Below are 24905 nucleotides of genomic sequence, written 5' to 3' on the forward strand. Positions count from 1 at the left end.
CACACACAGCATTTCTCCACTTTTTTTTTGCCCAAATTCAAGCACTGCTTTCAACTCTATGCAGCATTAACCCGAACAATAGTATTGAATCTGCATTTTCTGTGGCAACTCGGCCACGCTTTTACATGTTCCTATGCAGCGACCACAGCTTGCCATTATTACATTTTATTTTGCTTTTGTTTGCAATGAACTTTAGGGCAAACAAAGTAGGATTTTCAAGTCTCAGTAACATGCAATAAACAGATGTTAAAGCTGCAGCTATGCCATTTAGATAAATGGCTAAGGATGATGGACATTTTCTTTTTATAATTCAAGGCACTAAGTGTGGACATCCCTGACATCACAAGAAAGATCTACATCTCCTTGAGGAAGCAAATTTAATAATATAAATATTTCCAGGCTGAACTTTATGTGCAGGATGTTGTTAAACAGAGAAGAATACAAATCATATTGCAAATCATTGTCTTTTTTGGTTCAATGCTTACTTCATACATGAATGCATTGCAAAAGTAGTAAACGTAGTGATACTGCGGTATGAATATTTACAGAGCTAAAATCGATTTTTTTTTTGTTGGTTTTAGTTTTGCTTATAAAATAGCGGATTTTTGTCACTGCCTTTTTGAAACTGAAAACTATCTTTGTATTAAGTAAACTGTTTTCTGAGTAAACGTCAGTGCAAGCTAAAGCAAGTATACCTGCCCATAGTCATCAGCTTTGTAATCATTTATGTATTGGAATGTTCCAAACCAGTTTTCCTTCTTCATAATCTTTTAAGACATTAGTGTCATGTTTTAAGACATTAGTGTGGTATTTAAGTAAACTCTTCAAAAAGAAAAATACAAACAGATTAGTTCACCAGAATATCTGTGTACATAGACATTGTTTGTATAAGTCTTGCCATGTAGCAATTTCTTCCTGAGAACAAAACTGCTTGAAAGTCTTTTATTTTTTTGGAATCACAAATGTGCATGTTCAGAGCTTTGATCACTATCGTGGCTATCATCATTGGTTAATGAGTCAGCTGTATGCTGAAGGCTACTTGATCTGATCCCAGAAAGCTCGGAAGGTAGAAGAGTTCCTTTTTTTACATTCCCCAGTTCCTTTTCTCTAGCGGCAGCTCCTTGTTGGCCCCCTTTTACTCGCTTCCATTTCATTCTTCGGTTTTGGAACCAAACTTTAACCTTAAATACAAACATTTTTTTTTTTAGAAATGTATTCATTAAAAATGAAATCATTAGCAAACACAATGGAATCTCTAACACACACAGCCTATTTAATTATGTTACACTAGTTTTTCTGTCTTGGATCAGCAGCCTCTAAACTAGTCCCTTTAGTCTTTGCTTATTTTAAATATGCCCTTTAACATTTTTATTTACTATAAACCTTATCGACTCCACTGCATTCTTTACTGCCAATTATTTACACTACCCCCCAATCTTTAGACCAATCTTTTCAAATGCTGTATTAAACCTGTATACTAAATGTATATACACTGCCATGTGTTCACATGCCAATCTTGTGTTTTGCAAGCTTTTTGGGGTTTATTCAAAATGGTGTTAAAAACAGCAAAAAATGATTCTCCCCAAAATTCTACAATAATTGCCATTCTCACTGGGCCATCCCATTTTCCTTTTTGGTCCCCTACAATAATGAGCCCTAGTTTTGAAATAAATGCTTTATAAATAACACAATATGCTCATTTTATACCAGCAATTGTCTCTGTATGTGACATATATCACCACTTTCATGTACTACACAACTCTTTGAATAAAATGTAGTAATTTGGTTAACTAGCTTTTCATGTATATTGTGCCAGTCGTTGCTTTGAGGGTATGAATGAATCAATAAATACACCAGTGCTCTACTACATTTGTAGTTACTGTAGAAATCTGCTATTGGACTGTAACCCCTGTATATGAGCTGAAGAATCTTAGGGCATGACCAGTGCGTGTCTTGGCCAACTCCCCTGTGATGAGAATCACAATGGTACAATTGCTGATGGTGCCATCTGCCCTCTAACAGGAAGATTAATGTCTACAGGAAATCCTAAGGAAAGCCTTATGAAATCAGGCTTATTCAAAACAATGTGAACAAGCAGAGGATATAGATAAAGCCACCCTTGGCGTTCATATAAGGAAGATATATTTTCGACTCAAGCATATCCATTAATGCAACAATTTAGTGTAGCATTTAGATTCTTTTCAGTACATTTTTTGATACTTCCGATACATGTAAATGTAGATTGTGGGTAGGCCTCTTTAGAGAATATGAAGACTAATTTTAGCAAATACAAACAATGCTGATGATGGAGCTGCAGAAGAACAAATACTGAAGAGTCAGTGCAGTGCGCTAAGGGCAATTTTGGACACAATTTTACATGTTTTTTTTTTATCAATAATTCAGCATTTTCCCCAATTCCAGCTGCAGTGTTGCATTTATGACAGTTGTGTTTGCCACAATTGCCTTCACCGCATTTGCATCTGATACATCTACAAATGCAATTGTGCAAGAATCGGGCACACATTGTGGCTAACATTTTTGAAGGAGAGAAGGTATCACTGCTGATGCAGTAAAATGCATATTTGTGAGTGATTCTTTGTGTATGCACTTGTGCAAGATTTTTGTTATGACATTAATATAATTAATGAAATGTTGCTTCAAACTGTGGTTCAGTTCATAGGCAAATCAAAATCTGATTGAGTCCTAATATTTAAATAATGAGTTATATACAATGCAGATATTGTTCGGTATTGTACCATCGCATTTGTCTAAATGGTTTCATTAGGGGCCCACACAAGGTCAACTGAGAATAGAGTTTGCTTAGAAAAGACCAGATTGCTTGAAACTATTGACCCATCTACAACCACAAAGTATCAATGAAGATCTAAATTGTCTACTTTTTAGTTTAATAATTATAATAATATAAAAAACAATAATCTGAAAATAATAATAATTCCTTTTTCCTCTGTAATAATAAAACTGTACCTTGTACTTGATGCCAACTTAGATATTATCAATCCATATTGAGGCAAAACCATTCTATTGGCTTTAATGAATCTTTCAATTATTTTTTAGTAGACTTCAAGTATGGAGATCCAAATTACGAAAAGACACATGTACTAATACCAATTTCTGTTACACCCCTTGTTGTCTGGGTCACTGCTCAGTATCTTGTAGGGTACTTTTATTACTGTATGAGACTTGTTATCCAGAATGCTTGGGACTTGGAATTTTCCAGATAAGGGATTTTTCTGTAATTTGGATCTCCGTACCTTAAGTCCACTCAAATATAATTTAAGCATTAAATAAACCCAATAGAATAATTTTGCCTCCAATAAGGATTAATTATCTTTTAGCAGGGATCAAATACAAAGTACTGTATTATTATAACAGAGAAATTTTTTTAAAAAAAATTAGATAATAAATTAGCCTTTCTGTAATTTGTACCTTCTTGGATAATGGGTTTTCTGGATAAGCGATCCTATACCTGTGTAGTGCTGCAAAATATAGTATTGTGCATTGGTTTATGCTTGTAAATTAAATGTAAGAACGTTAATTCAAGTATTATTATTAGTTTAAATAATATTCGTAGTGAAAGTGTACTAAGATATATCTGTATAAATATATCTGGCAAGCTACAGTCTTGTGCAGTTACAGTACTTTAATCTCAAATATCAAAGGATACATTCCTAAATTTAGTGCTTGGGTTACCTTGCCAACATTTACTGTACCATTCCATAGTAGTAAATGGAAATGAAATACACGTTGTCAGTGACAGTAAAGATGGCATTAAAACGACTTCTAAATCAGCATTTGCAGGCTGATCTATTGCGCGCATCTGCTAACTAGCATGTTTCCCTTAGTCAGCAATCTGGGTTGGCATCCTGTCCTCAGATTGATGATTAAGCTGTTGCTTAAATAGGTTGTGGAATACGAATGCACTACCTTGCATACAAGTGACAAGTGTTTTTATTTATGGAATCCTATTTTTATCATTTAGCTGGAAATCACTCTGCAAATTTCTTCCTTTTCTAAGAATGGTATCATTATATTTCTCTACAGAAAATACAAATATTTTCCTATTGCATATGGTAGGGCATACACAGTTGGGACTCAGTTACAAAGACTAAACAAGTTTGCACCTGGGCAGTAACCTATAGCAACCAATCAGTGGTTAGATTTTTCCAGCCAGCTGCAGGCTGAACCTTAAAAGCAGTCATATGACTGGTTGCCATGAGTTACTGCCCAGGTGCAAATTTGCCTAGTCTTTATAGATGACCCTCAGAGGGATATATGTCAGCAGTCTGTAAGTCTCGGATGTTCATCCTGAGCTTCTCCAGGTATTGCTTATCTGTACCTGCAAGCATCATTCAACAGTTTAAGACTGTTAAGGGATGCTGGGAGTTGTAGTCATACAACTCTTGGATTGCGGTGGACTAGACATCCGTAGTGTAATCCAATCTAAAATAACGGCATGGTTAAGAAATGTGAAGGTTTCAATTTATTCAAACAGACGAGGTGGGTTGAGGGGGGGCTAGAGTATTACATTTCTTCTTTCTCTTGGAAAGCTCTGTGTTTCCATCACTTTCCTGCCGGCCAGAAACGTTATTGTTTATAAAGGCACAATGATTACTACAGAGTAGTTTTCTTTAAAAGAAATTCTTCTTGTGACTCTTTCCTTGCCAGTCTCCCCTGGTTAATCATATCTATATAAATGTATGAATTGACCTTAAAGGGAAAACATACCCCAATTTAAAGTAAGGTTTCTAGTAAATGCTGAGTAAACCATATGGGCTTATGTTACTGTGCACAGCAGATTTATATTTAATTACAAGAGGCAGAGCAGTGATAGTTTCTCTTATAAGAAAAAATCAGAAAAGGGTGGGCCCTCTAGTGGTGAAATTGCTTGACCTTCAAAGCAAATCTTTTAAAATAATGCCTTTGCAATGCTTTTCTTTTATTCATATAAAATATGTTTTATCCAGGAAACCAGTCATTGTTCAATGTAATGTTCTTTATTTTTTCATTAAACCCCAGTAAACCCCAGTGAACCCCAGTTTCAAATGCCAGCCCCAAACATACACAAAGTAGAAGGGGTTAGAGCTAGAAGGCCTCGTTTTACCAGTTTTATTTCTCTTTAACCCCTAATAAAATAAGTAGCGGAATGAGGAGTTCTTCAGTGGTCATAGGGTGACTATTGACTATTTCATTTCTGCTCTTTCACCTGGTGATCCAAAAAAAAAAGGGGGAGCACAGTTGTTGCTAGTAAAGGTGCGTAAAGGTGCCCTAGATGGATGCTTGTCCTGGCTACCATTTGTCCCAGGCTTGGCAAACAAAAAGTTAAATGGAGAACTGGAAATACTTGTTTTCATCACTGTAGCAAATGGTGGGAACTCCCTCATTTCTTGGTTCTGTGCCTTTTCTAATTCTTTTTTAAGGAATTTTTTTTTAAAGCATGGATCATCTGCTTTACATTTGCAGTTAATAATTTGCACATTCCTATAGACAGCATAATGATTTTCCCTTGAAAATGTAAGCTATGACTACAGTGATTGTGTCAGACCCTAGCTTGCTACTCTTTTCTTCCACAATTTATTATGCAATACCGTCACTGATTTACAAACATATATTATTAGCTCCCTAAATTATTCTCTAACTTTACTTGAAATTCCTTGTTGTTCTATTGTCTAACATTCAATTTTATGTTATTTTATTATCTTATTCCTCTACTCTGTGGGTATTATATGACCTTTATTCTGGGATGTATAAGAACCCACACAGTGCACACTGATCTCAAGACCTTACAGTTTAAAGAGGTGATAGGCTGCCTTTACCATTCTGCTACCCAAACTACACTAGAGTAAGAATTCTGGGAAACTATTCTTTAGTATCTGGGTGATCTCTATCCATAAGTAAGAGGATAACTTATAAACATGTAGAAGGCCCTGTCCCAAATCATACAACTATAAAGAAGTTTTCCATATGTGGTTTCCCTATTCACTCTAATGTTTTCAGTTTATACATTTCATTTATTCATATAATCATATATGACCTCTGCTTGGGGCATCTAGGAAGAGATTCCCAAATTTGTATTAATGTCTCAGTAAAGACATCTTCAATACATATCAGGCCTTGTCAATGTAAACACTATATAAATTATATATATATATATATATATATATATATATATATATATATATATATATATATATATATATATATATATATATGTTGAGGCTGACAGCAGGCCTTGAATGGCATGTTCAAAGTTATGGGCATTTATATGAGATCCCTCAACTATGGAATGAAGGGACATTAACTATATGGAGAAGGGAGATGACTAATTTAACTTATTTGTTTAGTTATACTTCTTCTTCTCTATAGAGTGGAATGGAATCTATGGTAAATACCTGTCTTTCTGTAAGATCCAAGTTCACTGCTATCTCATATCTTCTCAATCTCGTCAGGTAGTTGTGGTGGGCAAATTCAGCCTCTAGCTCTCTGATTTGTTCTTTTGTAAATGCTGTTCTTTCCTTCCGAGGTTTACTGTTCACATCTGACTTGTAGCTTCCTTCCTGGGAATCTGCAATAACAAGGACAAGTGTATATCATTTCTTTTTTCCTATTGTGAAAGAAATTGAAATAAATTCCATACCAGCTCAGTCTCAACAACAGACTCTTTAGAATGAAAGTCATTAAACAAGAATGCACATTTTTATCAAAAACACATGCTTTGGGTAAAATCCAGGCAAAATAAAAAAAAAATCAGTTTTGCCAATGACAATAAATAAAATACTTAATAAATGATTATATGAACAGTAAAATGAATGTTTCAAGTTTCTCTAATGACTGAATTTAGTTTACAGCAATTTGTTCATTGCTGTCTAAATACAGTCCAACCAACAGGGGCACACAAGTATATAGCATGTATTAGTATTTGCCTTTTGCAAAGGAAAAGTTTTGATCTTCTCTCTATAACTACAACATATCCATTTCATAGATAAGTCATTCTTTTAACTTGTAAGTCTTTAATTTGATATATTATTCTGTCTCTTTCATAAACTATTAAATTCATGTTGATAGAGTCTCTTTGGATTAAAAAGTGACACAGCTGTCTAGGAAAGTCCAGGCTAGGCAGTCATCAAGTTTAAGATTTCAGAAACAGTATCCAGTTCTGTACAGTTAGTTGAGGGTGGTAAGTTATCATGCACATGTGCATTTCTGCTGCTGTATTAAGTGAAGCAGTTTATCTAGGGTGCTGATAACCCTTCTACCCCAACAGTAGTTGTCATTAAAATACACATGACCTTGAAATGATAAGAATCTAACATCCAGTTGGCTAGCTTTATGGAGAGATGGATCCTGCAACCACCTACATTACATGTCAAGCTACACGGGAAGACATAATAATCTACTTGCCCTTCAGTGCCCATTAAAAAGTACCAACAACTCTGCCAGAACCCGATATTCTAGGGAATTGTTTGCTTAATGTGTTTGGCATATTAACTAAATTGTAATAATTGTAAATAGGCTTCTATTAATCTTTTATATAATCAGGCCCACCCATTTCCAAAGCAGTTTTCTCAGTTTAAGCTCTGGCTGTCAGTGTATGCTGGGAGTTGTAGACCATTAAAAGCTAAAATTTGCACTTTTCCTAAGATATTTTCTGACTAAGGGGCACTCTGTGAGGTTAGGGGTAAGATTTCTTACATTTTGCTTTGTTAAACTGACAAGCTGCAAGTGGAAGAGGACAACCGACATTATTATAAGAGACATAATAAAGTTGCAATCATTTTGTTCTGTATAAGCAGTTAGTTATGCCATCATTAAAGGGATTTTATTATTCTGCTTCATTTGCATCACGCGCAATTGGTTTTCAAAATATGTGGTTACCCATACTCTGCCCATTAAATAGGGAATTTAAGACATACACAACACACAGCCAGACATACATAACACACAGCCAGACATACATAACACACAGCCTTTGTATCCCAAGCCTTTAAAAAATATGTTTTAAAGCGTCATCTTACAACAATTGTTGAGATATGCACAAGTCATCTCACCACTTTAACATCATTTACAGACCTGATGCTTATGGCTATTACAAACTATAAGTTAATTCTCTGTGACCCAAATTTACATCACTATTTCCTGAAGCTAAGTAACACCAACAAATGTATTTATATAAATCAAAAGAGCCACAGCAAAAACAATTTATATACAAATTCACATTAGTCTGATGAAATGTATTGAGCCTTGACAAAATCTTAGCCAAATCTTTTAGATTTGCTGATTGTGTATAAGATTGTGCAGGACTGATTATTCCTGTCGAATTAACCACATTTTACTTTAAAACCGCAGCATCTTGTGACAACTAATTCAGTCTACAAATTGATGTACTAGATAATAATATGTATTAGATAAGAGAAGCATCAGAGAGGAATGAATTCATTGCGCAATACATTCGTTTGTGAATAGTTCATAAACACTCCCTAATATATTGGCATGAGCAATTACACACATATCAGCCTTATCTATTTCATCCAGTGTTTATACACTGCTGAAGTGGTGTAATTAAAATGTCACATTAGCAAGCCATTTGAGAGAGGGGGACAAAATTGCGTTAAGCAAATCATCCAAGGTCCAAAATCACAGCAATTTATCTGTGATTTTGGACGTTTAATGGCTTGCTATAATGTCTGGGGTCATGAGCTTGATTCTGGATTGGGCAGTATTTGTGTTGTGTTATATGTGTCTGTGTGGGATTCCTCTAGTAAATCTGGCTATTTACTATACTCCAGAAACATGCAGGCAGGTTTATTGGCTCCTGATAAAACTGATTCCTATGTGTGTGTGAAGGTCTTAATGACCATTGTAAGCTCCACAGGAGATAGGACCGACATGAATGATAATCTCTGTAAAGCACTGTGTTAATGTGTCAGCCCTACAGAGTTAAACATAATATGTAGTTGTAGTATATAGTTCATCAGCCGTGAGAATGATACAGTATGTGGAGATTTTGCCAAATTTGGACTGCAATATCCTTTTTGTCCTTGGGCTAGAAGTAGCAGCTTTCATTTGTTCCTTCCCAAGCATTTTAAGAAGGAAGCTACTGCCCAATAACTGTTTATCGCAGTTCTAGGGATCTGGGTTTGACTTGAGCCAGGATGTGGAGTTGTATTTTCCCCTTGTGTCAGAGTTTTTTTACTTTCAGTCCACAACCATACTGGTCAGCTAACTGGCGAGTGTCCCACTAGACTTAAACACAGTACAATGGCTGATAAACACTGTGTAATAATGTTGTACTACAATATTTAGAACATTATCATAAGCAGCATCATTACATTGATAACACCCTTTTTATAGTTTAAAGATTTTTTCAGTTTGCTTTTACCCCTCTTGTTTTGAGACACTGATTTTCGCCTTTGTTCATTTACCTTTGTCTCCTTACCAGATATTGCACTTTGTTTTAAATAGCATGAAGTTAATCCCAGTTTTTTTCTATTTGTTTCTGGAAATATCCTGACTTAACAGCCCTTCGGGGATTCGGGCTGGGAGATACCATCCCTTTCTGACCTTTTTGTCTTTTTTCACATCATTCGAAAGAAGGCCCTCATGGTTTCTCTCTGGTGGAAAAAGGGTTGAAAGGCCCAAAAAAATGTTGGCAGGTTTCATATCCATTTGCATCTGTTCAGCAGATGTTACAACTTACTCAGAAGTCTTGTTATGTTTTATAAGGACTCTTTCCTGAATGCCCTATGATCGATGTTAAGACTAAAAACTTTAGCCATATGGGATTTAGGGAGATGACCCTCTGTCCTCTTTTCAACTAAAATACATTTGGTATAGCATATGCTAATACTGTACATATATTAAATTATATGATTCAGTCAAATAAAATGACACATTCTGAACACAAAATTGGTAAAATTCCAATTTCTCAGGGAGGATTTTCATTATGAGTGGATGGTTTTGACTGTGTAAGTAGAGTATGTATATATGGTTTATTATCCAGCAAACAACAAATATGTGTAATTGTGCTCTCTACGTGTATATCTATAAAGGTTTATTTACTATGCAGTGCCACTTTGACAAGTACATAACATGAACACTTTCTTGTGTTAAATCAAATACATTTGACCTGCTTTGAATCATATCTTATGCCAAAAGAATTTAGAGCTTTACCCGGAAATTTGGCTTTCATGTTAGATCATGTTGTTTAATAAACAAGTTTTAACATATTTTGTAATAATATTGTCTCTGCCTTATCAGTTTGCTAATATCTGAAGCATTTTAATAAGGTTTACAATATTACTTCTTCACAAAAAACATGTATTGGCTAGGAACATACAAGAAATACTTGTCATATTAGGATGTTACTAATAAAGCTTAAGGCATCCATCTTAATCTTAGGCACACATGAAAGTGTGAGTGCATTGCTATTCACAGTAGATTACTACTAGGGAGGAGCATGGGGCACCTGGCACCTATTCTAGTGCTTGAAATCTCATATTTTTGCGCAGTGGTAGAAAGTGCTGGAAGACCCACAGAGTCTGACTAGTCCAGCACCAGGAAAAAAATGGTGGGCCCCGCTGGCCCAGACCTAATCCCCATTGGGGCTCCCCTGGGATGCTGATTTCTCTCCCCCGACATGCCAAAGGTAAGCCTTATGCACATGTGATTGGGGGTTTAATGGGTGTGGGGGCCCCAAGGGGGGTGTGAAGGCCCTGCATCCCCCAGGCCCAAAGTTCTTCCCATTTAACTGAATAGATAGATGATAGATAGATAGACAGACAGACAGACAGACAGAAAGATAGATAGATAGATAGATAGATAGATAGATAGATAGATAGATAGATAGATAGATAGATAGGTTGGTTTGTGGGGGAGTATACATATCTTTTGATCCTATTCCCCAATGTTGGAGCAGTTAGAGCAATGCAGAAAAATCTGTTTGACTACTAAAGACTTGGAATCTCTGCTCGATAGAAATTCAGAGATTCAATCAATATGCATGTAGATTTTGGCGCATGAAGATGAATTTCAAAAGTTTGAGAACACTGCTAAAAAGACATCTGTTGCACAAATACAGAAGCTTATGTTAGGCAATGTTTGGTAATTGCAACAACTTTCTTTAGTAACACAATGAAGTTGTTCCAAACCATATGGTACATCGCTTAATCATTAATTATATATATGTATCTACTGTACTTGGAAAGTAACATCAGCTGTTAGTTTGACCTGTACCAAGTGAAGACAGAGAGCTTTAAGTCACACTGGGTCACAAGTACTTCAAGATGTGCTTCTAATGGTAAACAAATAAGGCAGGAACTAGAATGCCTGACAATTGATCATTAAAAGAAGAAAAGCTATAAATGCAAACAACTGTCAGTTGTAAAAGAAAAAAATAGATGAAGGGCTTGTTTAAATTAGTCTCATTATAAACTCCTTTTAAAGTTTATAACTATTTATACAAAATTATGTCATGAGAATTTGCTTCTGCTGGGTGTGAAATGCTTTACAGCCAATGTTTTCTTGGTTAAAGCCACATCTGCTGCATTACAATACTTAGAAGCGGCTGAACAGACAAACTGTTGTAATCAATTATGTTCGAACTGCATGTACTCAATAACTTATTAGAATCAAATAACAGCTATTTGGATTTAGTGTACGTTGATAATTTCTATAATCATAAGTACCCTTAACCCCTATCCAACTGCAGGCAGGCCAGGCATGGCCCTTCTAGAGATTTTTATGGCACCGACTCTGTAAAAGAATTGGGCTGGTGCTCCTGTTGGCTAAAAATTGTACTGGTCAGGGTATTTTTGCAGAAGATCCTCTTCACCATCTTCTTTGGATGGTCACATACTCTGTGGTGCTTTTCAAAGATTATAATAGATATCTTTCCCTGCCCCAGTGGCGCTGATATATAGTTGTCCTGCCCAATCATGTCTCACTGAGAGAGAATATCTGTAGGCTTTCACTCTTGCAAGAATAACAAAGCGATGAGTGTTGAATAGCATTAGCTTGCAAAGTTCATCAGTTCCTTTGGGGGCAGAACAAGCAAAGCAAAAATGCACAGTGTAAAAACTAACAAACACAAGTGGTCCTTTGAGGTGGTAACTTAATAGCAAAAAAAAATGGTGTGAACTAATGAAAGAGCCCTATTACACATTCACACACCCAACCTGAACAAGCTTTCAAGCAAGAGAACAAAGTGGGATTTTCAACTTGATCTACTGCAATGTCCCTTGATCATTCTGTAGGGGTTTAGTTTATGTAAAGTTGTGATTCACACAGTTCTGATAATACTTAACATCGTCCATATATGTTACTATACTACTAAGTGTATGTTCTTTAAAGAAAAGCCACAACACATTTTTAAAAACATCTTTTAAATTACCCATTGAACTTAAATTGAACATACTGGTGTATAATGTTCCTTTATGTCACACGTATGTGGGTATATTGCTTGCCTCCAATCCTGCAGTGAAAATACTGTGTAATTTATGGGCTGCTGCATCTCAGATTATTCCTGCTGAATTGTGTTTAGTAGAGAGAAATGCTTGTGCTATGTCTAATTCTGTATAATTCTATTACCTGTTTTTATGTACCCAAGGATCACAGACCATAACTCACAAACATAACTGCAAAGCTATAAAATGGATGCTAAATTGATGCTGCCAGCAGCCTGGATCTGGTGGTAATTCCAGTTTTCCTTATGTGCAACTGACTTGTGCCAATTGAATTAGATGGTAATGCTCTCATTGATGCCACACACCAACATGAAAGCATTTGCACACTAATAGAGTAAATATTATTTGCACTACAACATAGGGATTTTCTATGTTCATGTTGGTGCATTGTGTGGAATAAACTACCTAGTGGTCGCCCACACTGTGTATAAAAAACATGGTTGCATATTCATAGCATGTGTGCCTCCTTATGGCTTCTTGGATGTGGATTAGAACACTTGTTCTAGAAAGGTGATATGAAATTTGCAACCACAAATCTGATAATGATTATATTTTATTTAGACTCTGATTTTGTTCTTTAAGCATCCAGGGTACCAGTAATCCCCTCTGATTGTCTGACTTCTGACCTTAATTTTGAAGTTACAAGCCCCAAAAATGTAACTTCTGTGTGCCTAATGTCCTATGCATAACAATGTGAAGTGTGTGACACTTGTAGCATGTGGTTTAGAGATTGGTTACACCAAGGAATGCATGTTAAACTGCCTGGTATGTCGAAAAAATGACTGCATTCAGAGGGCCGAATAATAAATGGGGAGAAGACAGCCCCCATGCTGATTCACAATATGCATTGTTTTAGTGAGAGGGAATCCAAATATATTGGTGTAGTAATGGGGGTGGGGGTCCTTCTATTACATGTGTTACACTTATAAGCACAAAGTACTTCCAATGCTGTGCCACCCATAATAGCTTTAAATCTTTTATTGTAAACTAGAATACAAAATATATTAAGTTGGATGAATAGGAGAGATTTCGCTAGATCCGAAACACTAAACTCTCTCCCTGCTTTCCCTTTGTGTACTTCCCAGTCCTGTTCTCTCCTTACTTAACCCTGCCATATCCTTCCCACATTTCATTATCAGCTAAACTTGACACTGTCAGGCTTTAAACATAATCAGTTTCATCTGGCTGCAGGTCATTCAAATCCTTCTTCATTTACGCCTATAACACTACCTTCCCCATCAGGAAATATCTATTTTAAGATAAACATAATGCAACAGTGCACTATGAACGGCTCCTTTTTCTTTTTTTTTCTAGGTGATGCTATAAAAAAAACAAGTTTTAACTCTTGTGGCGGGTTTTTTTTCCAGACTTCCGGAATGGTCTGAAGATGGTGTTTCACTTCACTGATCTCAGAGTACAATAAAAGCAGTTGTGCTCCTATAAAGTTTGGAATTACTATGGAATCTTTCTGCCATCACTGTAGGTACCAGCCAGCAGAAGCTGGATCTGCAGTGCATGGAACATTGCTTATGTGTGCATTTACACCACTTCCCTACCTATTTCCGGACCTGCTAAACTCTCAGCTGCTCATGTGGCAACTAAATGTAAATCCACCCTCGCAGAGTTCATGCTTGGCACACTCTTTGTATGCCACGCTCAATGGGTGACCGGCTGCACTGGGAATAACATGTTAGGGTGGGGCTGGTGTTGCACCACAAAGATTAAAATGGAAATGTGCAACACAAGCAACCATATTATATACTCATGCTTTTATGACTCGCTCACCACCTAATATTCAAGAGCATTTATACAGCATGACACATTTCTGCACTTATTGGCACAGCATTAGAACAGTTTATCTGCTCAAACAGTGCAGCAAAACCATTTCTAACCTGTAATATTAAGTGGACTTTTCTTGGGTATTTTTCTAAAGTTGGGATAATATTGCTAACTAACACAGACCTAGGTATCTTTTAGACAACTATCAGCAAAGCTGTAGTCAACAAGAAGTCAATAAGCACAAAAAAGCATAAATAAATAAGGACTCCAAAAATCAGATATGGTTTGGTCGCTAGTAATAAGCAAATGTTTTCGACAGGCATGGATTCGCAGCAAAATTCTGCATTTTGTCATTGGTGAATTGTTTGCAAAACTTCCGCAAAATTTCACAACAAAAAATTTGCAGTTATTTCAAAAAGGCGTCATTGCATAAAAAAGTGTCAAAAAAGTCATGTGGTACCAGCATTTTTTGCTAATTTTTCGATGTTTCGACAATTTTTTTGCAGTTTCATGAGCGAAGCCAAATGGGACAGATTTGCTCATCACTATTGGTTGCACAATTAAACAAATTATGTGTTGGTATAGGAAGTTATAGTTATTTAGTTTTCCTTCACTGCTTTATAATCTTTTGCATCTATTCTTGCCTTTAAAAAGTTGAAGCTCAGCAGGATAGAGATTGGTCTGGATTCAAAATTCTGTCAATGCTGCATCTGGACAGGGGTGTGGTTCCCTCCCAGCAATTCTGCGCAGGCTTCTAAAGTGATTTGATCATTTACCCTCTGGTCAAATGATTGGGACAACCCAGTTTTATCAGCTAGTTGGCCAGTCGGGCAAAGACGCACTTGCTGGATGTCATCATCCTACATCACCAGCTTTACACTAGCTCTGTTTGCTACATATTGAGGCAAGTTATAAAGAACAGAATTGTTCTTAAAATGTTTCATTTGTCTTATATAATTTCCTACCCAAGTGTTCTCAGATCCTAACCCCAATATACTTACTATATTACTACAATATACTTTTACTTACCCCATACTAAGTTTGCCCAGTATGTATGTATAATTTTATTTATAAAGCGCTACAAGGATATGCAGCGCTGTACAGTCTTACAATAAGCACAATTGCACACAAGGAGGACAAGTGTCATAATAAATACAATAAATAAGTATAAATACAGAGAGATTAAGTGCCATGTGGTATGAGACAGTAGGAAGGAGGTCCCTGCCCCTTAGAGCTTACAATCTAAGTAGCATTAACCAATAGCAAACAATAAGATGCTTGCTTTAAAACAGGTGACCAGTAAATTCTACCTGCTGATTGGCTGCTATGGGTTACTGTTCTTGGGCAAACATAGAGCCTTTTATTACATAACCCCTAATAATGCAAGTTCAGTAAACATTAAACCTAACAAAGGCTTGCAACCTGCATTACATTTCTCATGTTGTTACGTATTCATATTGCCTTTGGATAAGGCTTAGAAATTATTTATTGTCATACATTATCATCTTGATTTTGACAGCTAAAATGTAAAGTATGCAGGTACTAATACTGATTTAAAGGTTATGGATGATTTGATAACATGTTCAGCAATATTTACTGTAACATTATTGATTTTCTAATACAAAATGACTTGCTTTAATATTAGTATGGCTTGATAGTACTTAAAATAGTAAATATACTATCTTAGTCAGATGGGAAAACAATTTTTCTTTACACTCATTTCCTAGTCAGGAAGCTGTGAGAAGTGCAAAGGAAACTGTATATCCCAGCCTGCTGAAAAGCAGCATGTGCAATATAAGATATCCCTAAGGGATGCTAACAGTAAAATATAATTTCACTGAATGAGCAATGATTTGCTTTGAAAGAACATGTGGTAACATTTACAGTATTTAATATTTGGTGCTTGCTGTGGCTGGGACAGGCAATTTTCTTTTACGCACCTTCCTTCCTGGTTAGGAGGCCTTGCTGTGCAAGACATCTAAGAGAATGAAAAGACAAGGTAACAAGTGGGATACATGAACTTTATATCAAGACATGTGTTGAATATATTTTATTGGCAGTTTGCTCTCTGAAGATTTAAATCAAGAATGGTCTACTTTCATTGTGACCAGATTGGCCTAGTTCTGTGACCATTCAAAGGCTCTAAGTGGCTTAAGGTTGTTTCTAGCCCTCTCTAAAAGTTGGTAACACTTGGACCCACAGAGCAAAACATGATTTCAAAAATGTCTTCTAGCCTGCTGAATATGTAAGTAAATATGTATTGCCCTGTAAATTGTATATTATACTACATTATACAATCTATTTTTCAATGCAATACATTACTTTATATTGCATGGGACCAACACTGATAAAAATGTACAATTAATTGGAAATTGCTCTAGTCAACTTGAGAATTGTTTGTATACAATCAGTGTCTGTGGTACTATTATTATTCCCAACCATCTGCCCAATTTGGCCCAATGTGAAGAGATAATTGGCCAATGATCTGGTTATTTTCCATCAGTTAAAATGACTGATTTCCACCAGCCTATGGCCAAAATCATACTAATCATATTCTACAAAATCAGAAAGAATTGCATTTTCATTTAAGTTCATATGTAATTCTCAACTAGTGATACAAAGGTATATATAAAGAATAAAGATACATATATATACATATATATATATATATATATATATATATATATATATACATGTACATATACATATATACATACATATAAAGATACAAAGAATAACCCAGCTGCATACACAGTACTGATTCCTACTTCAAAGTTGACAGAAAACTGATGACATGCCATGGTGAACCTGCATTTGGTTTCCTAGATTAATCAAGCAACATTTTGTTAAATAAGGATAAGGATATGTGGCTTATTTTTCATCTGTACCAGGCATCCCCACCCATATAACCACGGAGAAAAAATAACTTAATCTGTTTACATTTCTTTAGCTTACAGTTCTTAAACTCTAGTACGAGGAATGGAATTTAAAGATTATTGGTAGTGTTTAACAATGTTGATAGACACATACAGTTTCCCTTATTCATTGCTGTTTACATTGAGTCACCCCTACATATTTTATATATATATCCCTGCCTTTGTGTATTATTTCTGTCTTAATTCATGCTGTAGTTAGACTTTCCTCATTTCCTTTGGAAAATATGACATGTTTAATTTTCTACTTCTCTAATTTCTTAATGTATTTGCTGAAAGAATGAAATTAATCTTCATTGACAAGAAGTGTACACATAATAAATTACCCATCCATGCTTAACTCCCATCTTGTATGAGAAATAGTTAATAAATTAACAAATGGAGAGCATGTATATTATTAGGAATTGCTCATTGCATTTTCTTGGCAGTTAAGTGCAATTTCACTTCCATGCCTCTTTTTCATTTCATTAATATTATTTTTTTAAGGGTATGTACTGTAATTCTGAATTAAGTAAAGTTTTCAGGGAAACAATTATTTACTTTTACAATGAAAACAATATCATTAACCTTTTGAGCAGATTCTCTGGTGGGTCCTAGGGGGCCCAGTCTCAGACGAGACGGGTACTTGCAGGTTTTCTTGCTACTTCCTTTAATATACCCTGTTTAGGAAAAACCCTTCTTGTCATACATTTTTTTAAGAACCAACCAGTAGTCATGGCAAGATAAATGATCTTCTGACTCTAAAAGAATTGAAACTGTGTAAACCACTAAAAATAAAAGCATAAGCTGTGTGAATAAGCATCTTGACTATCGTCCTTGTTCCTTCCACCCCCCCTTCCATAATTTGTTCCTCCTCCTCGAGTCTCTCCTTCTAAAATGAAGAATGACACACAAATGTTTTTCTTAATGTTAAACAAGGGCTCTTACATGGGACTTTATCATCTGCCCAAGTTACTACACATTCTTTTGCCATAGCAGACAGAAAGACAAGAAAAAATAGGAATCATTGATCCCCATGGATCTTTACACATGCAGACACATCCGGATATGCATATATCTTTGAATACATCTGTGAATACAGGAAAAGTAGAACAAGTACTAATATTTTTGTCTTCTTAAATATCCTGGCATTGAAATAAGTCTTTATATATATAGATTAATAAGTCCGAATGATCGCAATTTTCATTGCCTTGCCTTTTGCTGAGTGGCAAAAGCAAACAAAAATAACTAGGGCATGTCTGAAATGGCTACAAGTGCATAGCTCTAAGCTGGCTACAAACATTTTTTGACTACCATCAATCCACAGCTAGGATTACCCATAATCATTTTGACATTTTAACTCACTGGTTGAGAGTAGTCAATCATTCCTGAAAAGCCTACTGACACCATCACTTAAATATAGGGGGGGTCATCATCCATGAAATGAAAGGGACAAAATGTATATACTGTATAAATTAGGCAGTCTGTAAATTCCAATCAATAGGATATACATATTATAATTTCATCACATCCATCTTAGATTTAGGGGCACATTTACTTACCCACGAACAGGTCGAAATGAGTCCGATTGCGTTTTTTTCGTAATGATCGGTATTTTGCGATTTTTTTGTATTTTTTGCGATTTTTTTCGGCTTCTTTACGAATTTTTCGTTACCAATACAATTTTTGCGTAAAAACGCGAGTTTTTCGTAGCCATTACGAAAGTTGCGTAAAATCTGGCGATTTTTCGTAGCGTTAAAACTTGCGCAAAAAGTTGTGCTTTTTTCGTAGCGTTAAAACTTACGCGAAACTTTGCACCTTTTAAGTTTTAACGCTACGAAAAAGGCGCAACTTTTCGCGTAAGTTTTAACGCTACGAAAAAAGTGCAACTTTTTACGCAACTTTCGTAATGGCTACAAAAAACTCGCGTTTTTACGCAAAAATCGTATTGGTAACGAAAAATTCGTAAAGAAGCTGAAAAAATCGCAACAAATACGAAAAAGTCGCAAAATGTTCGTTTTCAAGTCGGAACTTTTCCAATTCGGGTCGGATTCGTGGGTTAGTAAATCAGCCCCTAAGGGTGGGTTTTTTTTTAACATTCATAATGAAGGTTATGTTTTAACACCTACGAGGTTTCAACATTATTTGACATTTAAAAAGACACCCTACCCCAGATTTAACACAAAGTGCTAATTTGTTTATCCTTAATGTATCTATTAAGAGATCTGAGCAATTGCACACTCAGCAACTATAAATGAATGATGTATATAAGAGGTAAAGTAGAAGAGTTCTTTTCATTTTCTTTTCATTTTCATTTAATTATCTTTTGCTTTCAGTTAAAGCCACTAGTTCATGAATCCTTCTAGTGTATCAGCATCAGCTCTAAATAGCTCTATATGCCTTGCCAGTAATGGTACTGGAGATGCACATTTGCAGTCAGGTGACTGATTGCTTAATAATGAATCAAGCCAGGAGCCCGCAGGGAAAATGAGAGGCCTCCGTGTAATTAGAGCCAAAATTGCTTTCTCAGCATATATGAAGTTTGGTTGTCATACTAAAACTCTTCTCAAGTGTACTCTATGGGATGGGTCCAAGTTTGGTTTGAGTGTTCACACTGGAGTGTAAATACAAATCATTATTTTAAAAAAAAAATGAAACTAATACAAATTAATTTAGGCTAGATCTGGTTTGTATCGACGACAGTTGGCACTGCTAACCATTGCTGTGTTCACAAGTAAGTCATTCTGAGATATACAGCACTTCTGTGCTAATGATTGATCCAAATATTCTCAAACCATGGAATGTTCTTGTGAGCTTAAATGTGGAAACATTAAATGGGTATAGGGATGCCACTGTTTCTGGAAAAAAATATCAGCCTTCCTAAATTTGAATCTTTCTTCCCTGTTGATAACATTGGCATCAAGCATGATTTTTACTTTCCAGGCCAGTAAAAAAAAACCTAAATGGGCAGCTTGAACAAAAGGTTACCTTCATTATCCTGAGGTTAGATGTAATTGTCTGTAGTGTTTTACATTAGACTATAGGCTAATTTTGATTAAAACTTGACATCTGAAATGGACCAAAGGAAAAATCAGGAACTGCTTTCACAGCAACTATAGGTTCCCATGTTTGTATTGCATTCAAGTGAATGTTCTAGTGACTGGGATCTCTTATCTGAAAACCCTATATTCAGAAATCTTTGAATTACATCAAGGCCATTGCCCATATAGTTGATTCTACACAAATAATCCTATTCTAAACAAATAATCCTATTTTTTCATTATTTTTTTAATGGTTTCCTCTTTCTCTGTAAAAATAAAGCAGTAGCTTGTACTTAAGGGTAACCAAGCTGCATGAATCCATATTGGTGACAATAATAATGTTATTGAGTTTATTTACTATTTAAATGTTTTTTTTATTAGACTAAAGGTATGATGAATAGTGATGAGAAAAACTGCTTTGCTTCTCAAAAAAAATTTGCAAAATGGAGACATTTCACATGTGCATTTTTTTCTTGCACCAAATACATTGGAGTCAGTAGATTGTATTTTTTTTTTACATTTAAACAAAACACATGGCAAAATTCTAGCACAGATCTGCAAAAAATTTGACACTGTCGGAAATGTAATTTCACTGCAAATCTACATCAGGTGAAAACATTTGTTCAGCCCTAATGGTGATCCAAATTACAGTAAAACCCCTTATCCAAGATTTTCATAAGTATATAGAATGAAAGAATTTGTTTTGAATCATTCCATATTAAGGCTGTTTTTATTTGCAGGTTGATTGAAGTGGTGGTCCCTTGACATTTAGTTTGGAGAGATTAATATAAAGAAATAAGAGTCATGATTAATATAAAAAATATGTTACGGGTCGGTAACCTATAGTCAATGCCATGTAGCTAGATAGATAGATAGATAGATGATAGATGATAGATAGATAGATAGATAGATAGATAGATAGATAGATAGATAGATAGATAGATAGATAGATAGATAGATAGATAGATGATAGATAGATATATAGATGATAGATAGATAGATAGATATACATATTGGGGGGATTGATTATGTTGCATAATAATATTTTTTTTAAAAAATGACCCAAACTGGATATACAACTGGATTTGTTTTTGTATACAGATGCAGCCATGACAACACTACTTTAAATTTGACACCATTTTTAACTTAAATGGGAGCGGGTTTTTTACTGAACACCTTATGTATGTTTTTTTTTTAATGTCATATATAGTAACCAAAATATTGGGCAACCAATACATATTTTTGATTAGAATTATCATTAGTAGGACCATTTGAGTGCTATATATTTTGTTTTTCTAATTAGATATGTAGATATACACTATACTGGCATAATACATATACATAATACATATTAACACTCATCAATACAAATGTTTTAACACAATGCTGACAATTAAGCACCTTTCCACATATGATCATCTTGTTATTTAGTGACACATTCCCTTTAAGCACCAGAGTTACCATACTGGAGTCTGAGATACTATATCACCCTCTCCAGTGTAATAAACTACAAAGCTATCACATTCCAACCCTTGGACCAGACATGAAAGGGCTACATATACATTCATCGACAGATATGCATTACCTAAAATAATAAAGACAAGGAGAGAAACATGAGTAGACATTCTGCTGATATTGTGCATATTACCCACAAGTATTTTGGGACACATTTCTATCTGTCGGGATAGATTATATTCTATTATAACTACCTTTTTATTTTGCAATCATTTTATAATTGAGCTTTTTAAACGAATGTAATTGCTGCTCATTTTAGAGAGAAATAGAGAATGATAAATGTACGGTGTGCATAAATGAATCTCATACAAACAGACTAAAATCTTCCCAGCGTGTCACCCTTAACCAAGCTTTCTAAAGTTTTCTCTCCATGTCTGCCCCCCCATCCTACAAATTCAGCTGCGTAGAGTCTTTGCTATCACACAAGGCATCTGACTCACAGAGAATATTATTCCACCAATCCTTATTTTTCACGCATGACAAGCTACAAAAACCGCATAACCAGAACACTTTAAGATGCAGGAATAAGAAGGCATCTGTACTGGGCCCACAGATTTGGGGTACTGGGGTCAGAAAATGTACTTTGTAAAAATACAGAAAGTACTAATTGGTATAAAAGTATATATTTTTTTTATTTATGTCAGTGATGTTATACTACCGACATTCTCTGAAAGTCAATCTGTACTCCAACCTGGACACAGGTTAATTATTTAAATTTTTGTTATTAGGTACTATATCTTTCCAAGATAGGTTAATGCTATGGGCGGCCATATAACCCCATTAAAGCATAACACAGGTCAGCAAGATACAAACGAATTGGCCTTTTGGCAGCAGCACTCCTACAGCAGATTGCTAAAAATCACCAGTTTCACAGTGTAAAAAGGGGCCGTTCAGCCAGGCCCGACTAGATTGTGGGCAATGGGCACAAAATCCAAACTGATCAAATTAGGTTATTAAAAACTAACGGATAATGTTTACTTTTGAATTTGATTGGCCTTGGGGCTAATGGTTGGATCATCTTGATTTGACCCAGCATGTGTGTGGCTAAATCAGGCAGACTTCAGCTCATTTGGTGACTTCTCCAAACTCCAAGTGTATGGCCAACTTACAACAGTAGCTTTTTAGTGTTAAAACAAATGCACAAAAAGTACTTAAATAAGGTTCCTAGTCAGTCAATACAAACGCACCATGAACTTTTTTCTTCTTAATTATTTATATATGTTTGTGCCTAGTAATTGTGGTTTTATCTTCCTGATATCCATGCAAAGCATAATCATGTGACATACTGTATATTCTATAGTCATTATTTCAGATACACAGTTAGTCACTGCATTCTTTTACAGAAATTTCACAATCGCTTTATGTTGGCCTTATTAAAGTGCTATGCTATGTCCATATTTTTTAAGTGAATTTACTGTACATTTGTGGACAAAGGTCACAAAATATATTCTTTTTACAATACACAGATGTTATCTGTGGTACAAAGTACAGACAAAGTTGCTTTAAGATAAAACGTATTAGAGTTACATAGTTACGACAATTGTCCATCAAGTTTGACCCTTCTTTGTCTCGGAAAACATCACTTAAATGTAGGGGCAGATTCACTAAAGTGCGAATTACGATAACGATTTGTGACAATTCGCATTAAATATGAAAATTTCTGATGTGCGTTAAGTTTCCAAAAAGTCGTCGTGCTTGTACAAAAATATTGTGATACAATCCGAAAGTTATGAAATTTTCTTATCCGAACAATCATAATCAGCACTAAACCTTTCTGACTTTGAACCTTCAGTGCATGATTTTGGAAGCCTCCCATAGGTCTCAATGGCACTCTGCAGCTCCAACCTGGCCCAAGGAAAGTCTCCCATAGGGCTCAATGGCACTCTGCAGCTCCAACCCAGCCCAAGGAAAGTCTCCCATAGGGCTCAGTGGCACTCTGCAGCTCCAACCCGGCCCAAGGAAAGTCTCCCATAGGGCTCAATGGCACTCTGCAGCTCCAACCTGGCCCAAGGAAAGCCTCCCATAGGGCTCAATGGCACTCTGCAGCTCCAACCTGGCCCAAGGAAAGTCTCCCATAGGGCTCAATGGCACTCTGCAGCTCCAACCTGGCCCAAGGAAAGTCTCCCATAGGGCTCAATGGCACTCTGCAGTTCCAACCCGGCCCAAGGAAAGTCTCCCATAGGGCTCAATGGCACTCTGCAGCTCCAACCCGGCCCAAGGAAAGCCTCCCATAGGGCTCAATGGCACTCTGCAGCTCCAACCCGGCCCAAGGAAAGTCTCCCATAGGGCTCAATGGCACTCTGCAGTTCCAACCCGGCCCAAGGAAAGTCTCCCATAGGGCTCAATGGCACTCTGCAGCTCCAACCCGGCCCAAGGAAAGTCTCCCATAGGGCTCAATGGCACTCTGCAGTTCCAACCCGGCCCAAGGAAAGTCTCCCATAGGGCTCAATGGCACTCTGCAGTTCCAACCCGGCCCAAGGAAAGTCTCCAATAGGGCTCAATGGCACTCTGCAGCTCCAACCCGGCCCAAGGAAAGTCTCCCATATGTCTCAATGGCACTCTGCAGCTCCAACCCGGCCCAAGGAAAGTCTCCCATATGTCTCAATGGCACTCTGCAGCTCCAACCCGGCCCAAGGAAAGTCTCCCATAGGGCTCAATGGCACTCTGCAGCTCCAACCCGGCCCAAGGAAAGTCTCCCATAGGGCTCAATGGCACTCTGCAGCTCCAACCCGGCCCAAGGAAAGTCTCCCATAGGGCTCAATGGCACTCTGCAGCTCCAACCTGGCCCAAGGAAAGCCTCCCATAGGGCTCAATGGCACTCTGCAGCTCCAACCCGGCCCAAGGAAAGTCTCCCATAGGGCTCAATGGCACTCTGCAGCTCCAACTTGGCCCAAGGAAAGTCTCCCATAGGGCTCAATGGCACTCTGCAGCTCCAACCCGGCCCAAGGAAAGCCTCCCATAGGGCTCAATGGCACTCTGCAGCTCCAACCCGGCCCAAGGAAAGTCTCCCATAGGGCTCAATGGCACTCTGCAGCTCCAACCTGGCCCAAGGAAAGTCTCCCATAGGGCTCAATGGCACTCTGCAGCTCCAACCTGGCCCAAGGAAAGTCTCCCATAGGGCTCAATGGCACTCTGCAGCTCCAACCCGGCCCAAGGAAAGTCTCCCATAGGGCTCAATG

The 24905-nt window shown here is 36.6% G+C and overlaps 1 protein-coding gene across 1 annotated transcript in view; it reads right to left on the reverse strand.

The window, feature by feature from the left end:
- Nucleotides 1-362: 362 nt before the first annotated feature.
- The window catches only part of meox2 (mesenchyme homeobox 2), a 67360-nt gene continuing 42817 nt past the window's right edge, over nucleotides 363-24905 (reverse strand). Inside the window, exons 2-3 of the mRNA NM_001123426.1 lie at nucleotides 6411-6583; nucleotides 363-1181 (exon numbers count right to left, since the gene is read on the reverse strand). Of these exons, the coding sequence (NP_001116898.1) occupies nucleotides 957-1181; nucleotides 6411-6583 (398 nt within the window). The 3' untranslated portion in view covers nucleotides 363-956. The remainder of the gene's footprint in view (nucleotides 1182-6410; nucleotides 6584-24905) is intronic.

This window comes from Xenopus tropicalis, chromosome 6 (genome assembly GCF_000004195.4).
Source record: "Xenopus tropicalis strain Nigerian chromosome 6, UCB_Xtro_10.0, whole genome shotgun sequence".
Lineage (NCBI taxonomy): Eukaryota > Metazoa > Chordata > Amphibia > Anura > Pipidae > Xenopus > Xenopus tropicalis.